The sequence below is a fragment of the Carlito syrichta genome, unplaced genomic scaffold (assembly GCF_000164805.1).
Source record: "Carlito syrichta isolate Samal-C Ts95f unplaced genomic scaffold, Tarsius_syrichta-2.0.1 Scaffold311948, whole genome shotgun sequence".
Taxonomy (NCBI): domain Eukaryota; kingdom Metazoa; phylum Chordata; class Mammalia; order Primates; family Tarsiidae; genus Carlito; species Carlito syrichta.
Genome location: NW_007256044.1, coordinates 436851 through 445095, shown reverse-complemented (window position 1 = coordinate 445095; position 8245 = coordinate 436851). Strand labels below are relative to the sequence as shown.

General features: G+C 38.4%; 1 protein-coding gene across 1 annotated transcript in view; it reads right to left on the bottom strand.

The window, feature by feature from the left end:
* Positions 1–6255: 6255 nt before the first annotated feature.
* CUNH4orf22 (chromosome unknown C4orf22 homolog) overlaps positions 6256–8245 on the bottom strand; it is an 18183-nt gene continuing 16193 nt past the window's right edge. Inside the window, exon 2 of the mRNA XM_008069356.1 lies at positions 6256–6390. Within this exon, the coding sequence (XP_008067547.1) occupies positions 6256–6390 (135 nt within the window). The remainder of the gene's footprint in view (positions 6391–8245) is intronic.

Below are 8245 nucleotides of genomic sequence, written 5' to 3'. Positions count from 1 at the left end.
CTGGCCAGGAGCGGCCACTGCACTCCAGTCTGGGCGACAGAGTGAGACGCCAACTCAAAAAAAAAAAAAAAAAATGAAAGAAAGATTGCTTTCTCTTAAAATATGAAGGATAGTAATGTTGTCCATTCTCTACACTTTTATTAAAAATTATCTTCGAGATCTTATGCAGTACATTGAGGAGTAATGAAAACATAAAGACTGGACATAGAGAAATAAAAGTTTTAATTTATAATCTTCTACATACAAAATCATACAAAAATAGTAGAACTAATACATTTATTAGTAGTTTATCAGTAGTTATAGTTTTTTAGCTGATGCAAGGTTAACAGAAAAATCAATTTCATTTTTATATGCTATCAATAATCAACTGGAAATTTACTTTTTTAAAATGCCATTTACAACAGCATAAAAAAGAAGCAATTACTGGGGACAGATCTAACAAAACATTTGCAAAATATTTTTACTGAAAGCCATAAAAGACTGATGATAAAAATAAATAACAAAGACATATACAGTGTCCCTAGATCAGAAGACTCCATGTGTTAAAAGGTAATACTCCCTAACCTGACTTACAGCTCCTAGCAGATCACCCAGAAGCCTTATTTATAGAAACCAAAAAGATGATTCTAAACTTCATATGGAAAAGCAAGGAAACCAAAATTCAAAACAGTTTCTTAAAAGAAGAGCAAAGTTTGAGGGCTCATATTTATTTTAAAGTCTAAATGCAAAGATCGACACATAAATCACTGGAACAGAATAGTCCACAAAAAAATAGACATGTACATATACAGAAACAGATTTTTAACAGTTTCCTACAAAATTCAACAAAGAAAAGGAAAGTCTTTCAATAAACAGTGCTAGAACAACTGAAAATTCAAATTAAAAAAGGAAGAAACTTGACTCTTACCACATAAAATATAAAAAATTTAATATGAATTATACACCTAAATGTGAAACCTGAAACTCTGGAAAGTTTTAAAAGAAAATATTTTTTAAAAATATTTGTGGCCTTGGAATAGTCAAATAATGTTTAGTTAGGACACATACTAACATACACACACACAAACAAGAACCATAAAAAATTGATAAATTGGGTTTCATTAACATTTAAATCTACTTTTCAAAAGATTGTTATGAAAATAAAAAGACAAGGCACAGATAAGAAGAAAATATTTGTAAAACCCATATCTGAAAAATAATTTGTAATCAGAATACATAAAGAGCACTTAAAAATCAGTAAAATACTTCACCAAGAAAAGAGATATGCATGGAAATAACACATGAATGCTTAGCATCATTAATCATTAGGGAATGATACATTGAAACAAGAATCAGATACCACTGATCAGATACTGGCTAAATTTTTAAAAATTGACAATATGTTCTCAAAGAAGTAGAACAACTGGGACTCTCATACTGTGCTATTGAGAAAGGAAAATGATACAGACACTTTCACAAATGGTTTAATAATATCTTATAAAGTTAAACATAAACATGCAGCTGCCATATTTATTAGCAATCTTATTCTTGTGTATATATTTAATATATATGAAACTATATGTCTGTACGAAGACCTATTTGTAGATAGGTTTATTCAGACAAGCCAAAAACTGGAAATACCCAATTATCTATCAACTGGAAAATGAATGTGTACATAAGTTGTTATTCATCCATAAAACAGAATATTACTCAACAACAAAAAAGCAAACTCCTCAGACATGAATCCACATGGAATTGCCTCAAAGTCCTTGTGATTAATGAAAAGAGACAACATATTTTATGACTGCATTTTATATGACATCCTGGAAAAGGCAAAACTCTAGGGACAGAAATCAGATAAGTGGTTTGTTAGAGGTTGGAAGGATGGCATTGAAAGCAAAGATGCAGGAGGAAACTTTCCGAGGTGACAGGAATGTTCTTATCCTAAGTGTGGTGGGGGTCACACTGCAGTATACACTCATCAGAACTCATTGAAGGAAGTACTTTAAAAACATCAATCATCTGACCTTAAAAAATGGATTATAAGAAATAATGGACTTGCTACCTAGCTAGGATCAGTATGGTTAGCTGACAGCAACTAAGCTGATGCCACACTGTTTTCCAGTGGCCCTCATGAATCACCGAGATGGGTGGTGCTCTCAGCACCTCACCATTTCCATCCATGGGCCCTCCAAGAGGCCATCTTTGTTTTGTAGCCCTCCAGTGGGCTGGCAGAGACTTTGCCAGGTGGCCAGCCAGGTTTGACAGCTCCCCCTGACTGTCACACTTCTCCTACAATGTTTAATACTCCCCAATTAACCTTCTGAATTCTTAACTCCAGTCCACACCTGGTTCCCAGAGAGGCCTGTCTGTGACAGGTTCATGCAAGATGGAGTCTGGGCATTGGATCATTCTCCACAAGCTCTTTTGTTATGAGGTCCACCTTCCCTGAGGGAAGTGATGTGCAGCAGACCCACTGCAAGATGTGGTGGCAGTTGTTAAAAGATCCACATGTGGTGAACTGGGATGCCATGCCACCGTGGAGAAATAGAAATATATGGGAAGTGGTGAATATAAGACTAATGGAATTGTTACTAATTGCACGAATGCCCTATCTGTTAATAATGCAAAGCTATGGGCAATTAACCAACTTTTGTAGCAAAGTATCTCAAGCCACAGAGTCTCTTTGCTTACTTACAAAGAAGCCCTCACCTCATGCAGTGGTCAAGCAGACTGAGGTGAAGATTGAGCACAGTACTCGGCCTGCACAGTGACTGAAGTCTACAGGCAGTCAAGTGTTCAGCAGGGGCATGAGTGTATTGTACCAAAATCAGACCTCTGATTAGGAAACTCTGGGCTCCCGACATGGACTAGGGACAACTGAGTAGATGTTCTTGAAAACGTTGACCTCCCAGACCTCTGAATAGCCTGAGCCTACAGAAGTAGCCTCTCCTCTTCCATAAGAGTTAGAAGCCACCCCCACTGCTACCAGCAATGTAAGGAAATTCAGAGGTCGTTCTAATACAACACCATGTTCCTATCTCAGGAGATGGCCTCACTTTCTTTATCAGACTTCCACTCTGGCCCACCAGGTCCATACCATGGTTAAGACTCCACCAGGTACACATCAGGTCTAATAAGGGAAGAAAGGAACATCATCCCCAAAAAGCTGCTAGACACAGGGCCAACACCAGCAGGATCAGAGCCAACACCAGCAGGTTCAGAGGATCACGTCCTGAGGGTGGGAACTGTTATCTCCAGAGCTGACAACAGAGCCTAGAGCTCCATGGTTGTCTAGGGATGTTTGTGAATGATTGAATACAAGACTTGTCACCTGGCAAAGTCTCTGCCAGTCCACTGGAGGACTGCAAAACAAAGATGGCCTCTTGGAGGGTCCATGAGTGGAAACGGCTAGGCACTGAGACCACTTTGTTTGGTGATTCATGAGGGTCACTGGAAAATAGCATGGCATCAGCTTGGTTGCTGTCAGCTAACCATACTGATTCTAGCTAGGCAGCAAGCCCATTATTTTTTATAATCCATTTTTTAAGGTCAGATGATTGATGTTTTTAAAGTGCTTCATTCAATGAGTTCTAATGAGTGAACACACACACACACACACACACACACACACACACACAGCTTTTCTTCTGGAACTTCCCTCATCAAAATATCCCCTTTCAATATCTTTAACTTTCATCTTTCAGATTCTTCTCCCTAGATCAGTACTATACTCTTAGATACCAGCACTTCCTATAATGGGTGCTTATGATTGCTAAACCACAGGATGATGGCCTACTGGGAGTCGCTTGCCTGCACATTAGAGAAGCTAATGTGAGATTTAACTTAATGGTGGAGTTACATGTCCCCGAGTTGGTACCTGTTAGCAAGCAGTCAGAGGCTCATGTACATTTTCAAAGCCATCCTCCCTCAGACAGAGGCACAGGATGTATTTGGCTCTGGCACACCCTCTGCTGGTCCTGCTGTCAACAACACTAAATGGGACCTGGCGGGGAAGGGAGTCCAGTGACTTGTACAAGGCAACATATGGGACCCATCCTATTACAGAGGCAACTGGAGAAGATCTGCAGGTGAGCAGGTCTTCCAACCCCGGAGCTCAGGTGAGGGCTAGCCTCTCCAATTGGCAGTTATGCAAACTGATGACTTCCAGCTTTGGCCGGTTAAAGAGACCATTGTGTAGGAGAAAAACCCACTCTGACCCTCAAACACAGAATGGACATATGACATGAATGGAACATATACATTAAATATGACCAGCTCCTCTTGATAGGACATACGTAATATCTCTTATAAAACGGCATATGAATCTACATGAATTTCTTGTAAAATCTCACTAAAGTTAGCCAGGTGCTGTGACTCACGCCTGTAATTCCAACATTTTGGGAGTTGGAAGCAGGAGGACAGCTTGAGCCCAGGAGTTCGAGATTAACTATAGTGAGACCTTGTCTCTACCAAAAACAAAAAAATTAGCCAAGTGTGGTAACACATCCCTATAGTCCCTACTCAGGAGACTGAGGCAGGAGAACTGTTTGAGTCCAGAAGTTTGAGGCTGCAGTGAGCCATGATTGCGCTTCTGCACTCCAGCCTGGGTGACAAAGTGAGACTAACTCAAAAAAATAAAATTAAATTAAATCTCACAAAAACCCACCCTCTACTCCTGACCAATAGACATTTATTGATTCTCCCTGATGTTTTATATAAGACATATTATATTATACCCATAAGATGTGCACCATTTCCATTTTTCAAGAACAGAAGTTGAGAGTAACTACGTTCAATGAGTTATTGAAGTTTTATATAAATTACCTATGGTGAGCAGAATGTCCCCACCAACATAATGGACTTAAGGATGTCTAGTCCCTAATCCCAAGAACCGGCGGATATATTTCACTGCATGCCAAAGGGGACTCTGCGGATGTAACAAAGATCATAGACTTAAAATAGGGAGAGTATCCTGAATCGTTAGGTGGGCCAAGTATAATCACACACACCTTAAGAAAAGAGAGTTTTCTTTGACCAGAGCCAGGCAAGATGCCACAGGAGAGGCAACTGGAGAGGTCGGAAGGGTGCAAGGATCTGGACCCACCACTGCTGGAGGGAGGGGAAGTGCATGGAAAGGGATGTGGGCACCCTCTGGGGTCAAAGACCAACCCCCTAATGACAGACCACAAGGAAAGTGAGACCTCAGGTCCACGGCTGCAAGCAGTTGGAGCTGGTCGACAACCGTGATGAATAAGAGGTAGATTCATCCTCTGAACCTTCAGACAAGAACCCAGCACAACCAAAACAGACATCAGTCATGCAATGTCCCAAGCAGAGGGTCCAGCTGGCCACGAGCAAAGAGATTTGTGCTGTCTTAAACCATTAACTTTGTGGAAACGTGTTATGGCAGCAGCAAAAAACTAAAAGATTCCCAGGCATCATTATGTTCAATTTCATCTGCTATGGCTTGACACACAATAACCACTAAAATGGCTACTTTAAGTTGCACATTCCCAGGACCAAAGCACATTCCACAACAAAATGGTATTTTTATAAAGAATACACATGATATGTATGCCCATGTCTCCCGAGTACTTTTGTTATCTAAGATAACAAATATAATATACTGATGTGTAAGTAGTTATCCTCTCTTAATATTTACAACTCAGTGATTCATTTTGAACAATTAAATAGATGACAACTCTCTCAGGTGTGTATATAATTGCCTAAGCAGTTTGATGCCATTCACTTTAAGAATATATGTCTTTCATTATATATTTTAATGCATTTTATTAGATTTTATTAATATAACCATATATTATATACTAATACATATTTTAATCATATAAACAAAACTCAGTGATTGTTAATAAAGCTTAATGCACCATTGCTTGGAAAAATGTGAGAACATAAATGAACCAAAGATTTTTAGGTCTCAAAAGCACAAAGAATTCTAAGGCAAAAGTCACTCATATTTTGCTATATAAATGTATAAAATCGTTAATAGTAAGTTACTTTTTAACAGAACTTTATTGGTATGAGGATCATATTTTGGTATTTATGTTTCTTAAATTAGAAGCTCAAACTTGCATATGGCTTTACTGAAAGCACATTCCAGTGGCTCCAGTTCCTAATCTGCAGAACACATGTTTAGGACATGCCAGGTTTTACCTGCTCCGGCAAACGTTTCTAAATTACAGCAATGACAAAAATGTTGGGTTTGTGCAGAGGCTCTAGAACAGAACATAAAATCTGGATTTGGAGCACAGACACTTACTTCTTCTGAGTCCTTTCGGCCAGCCTTGCAACCTCGATAGCTGCCTTCCTCGCTTCAAAGTCCTCCCTCTTCACAATCTCGCCCGTGCCACGGTAGCCTAGCTCCACCAGCTGGCGGGCCAGGCTTTCATCCTGGAAGGAAAACCAGTTGGCTGACATGGGAATAATTCTCCAATTGGTGCCAAGCAGTTGTTTTAAATGACAAATTAAATATATTATTTTAAAATGAGACAATCTACTAAATATGAAAAACTAGAATCCTTTCTAAAAATAGGTGTACGTACATCTGATTTGGTCTTCCCTTTCCCATAGATATAAGATGAAAACAAGAAAGAAAATTTTAACCACTGAATTTCCTCTAAGGGATTGGAGGACAAAAGTCTGTGGTGTTTTTCATCAATTTATGAGAACTGTGGATAATTAATAGAGAATATTTAAAACAATAAAATTAGAGACAATAGTGTTCATACAAGAAAGGCTTTTTAAAAACCAATGGCACAAAAAGAACATCAGGCTGCTTTCAGAAAGTACAATGTTTGAGACACTTCCTTGAAGTCAATTAACTGATGACATGGAATATTATAACTTCAAATACCAATAAAGAGGAGCAGATGGGTTTCCTAGTTACCCATAAAGATTGTGTCCATAGAGTGTTGGCACCAATAAAAAGGGAAAAGTAGAAACCCAACAATATAACCACAAAAAAACCTCAAATAGAAAAAAATTTTCCCACGGTATTTCAGGCCATTTATATTTCAGTTACTTTAAGATTTTGTCACTTGTGTGGTATGTTCAAAAAGAATGTTGTTTTCCCTTGACTTGAAGAAGCATCATTTCACATAAAGTTACCAGTATAAAGATTAAAGTGTAATACAACAATATTTACACATTCATAGTGACTATTATCATTTTCATTAAATACAAAATATCTGGAATATAGTGAAAACAGTATACATTTTATTGTTATGGGCCCTTAATTAGTACATCCATCACCAATGAATGCAAGAACTAACAATTAAATGAGGAAACTGAGGATGTCAAGGTAATAATCTATTTGTGGCTATTTTAAAGTTACAATATTCAAACAGAATTTAAAAATTCAGCTACTTAAACCTAAAAACTTGCCACTTTATTTACTAAGCATGAAAAGCAGATATTGAACTCCATGTAGCAATGTATGTATATTTGCCAAGCTATTGTAATACAGAGCACCAGGTCTTGAAAGGTCCAGAGCTACCGGTCTTGTTTCTGAGCTGATCCCTGTTTCATAGACTTTATTCCTATAATGGGTTTTGTGAATCACAAAACTGAGCAAATGCCTCCACCTAGTGGAAATAACTTTTAATAGAAAAGCAATGCAGATTTGATTTACAAAAGTGACACTGTTTGAGTATGAATTTTCTTAAATATATTACTTAAAGTGAATTTATAGAAAGAACTCTTGGTTCAGTGATACTGTGGGACTCCTCTCTGAGAATGTAAGTTCCTTACAATCAACACAGAATTCTGTGTAATAAAAACTGTAATAAGAAGTTGTTATTTTGTATACTGAGTGAATTTTGTATTTCTGTGTGCCTTATCTGAGCTACACAAATTTGAATTATTCTCAACTCACCAACGCAAATCTATAATGCAGTAAGTGGTGTGGGCTATTGAGAAAACAAGCAGGACGTCGGTATTGGTTGCCTCACCTACCATTACTGATATTACTGGTGTGGTCACGAGTCATCTCTCCACTATGCAACACATTCTTTGCATATGTGGAATCATCCTAATTAAGAGCAAAACTACTAGCCCAAAGAAAGTACAGTGCCCAAGGCAATCCCAGGAACCTGAGTCCTTATTGAAAGATTTGGATTAAAATGGAATCTTGAAGCCGGGCTCGGTGGCTCAGCCTGTAATCCCGCACTTTGGGAGGCTGAGGTGAGTGAATTGCCTGAGCCCGCGGGTTCAAGACCCGCCTAGGCAGCGAGACCTCATCTCTACA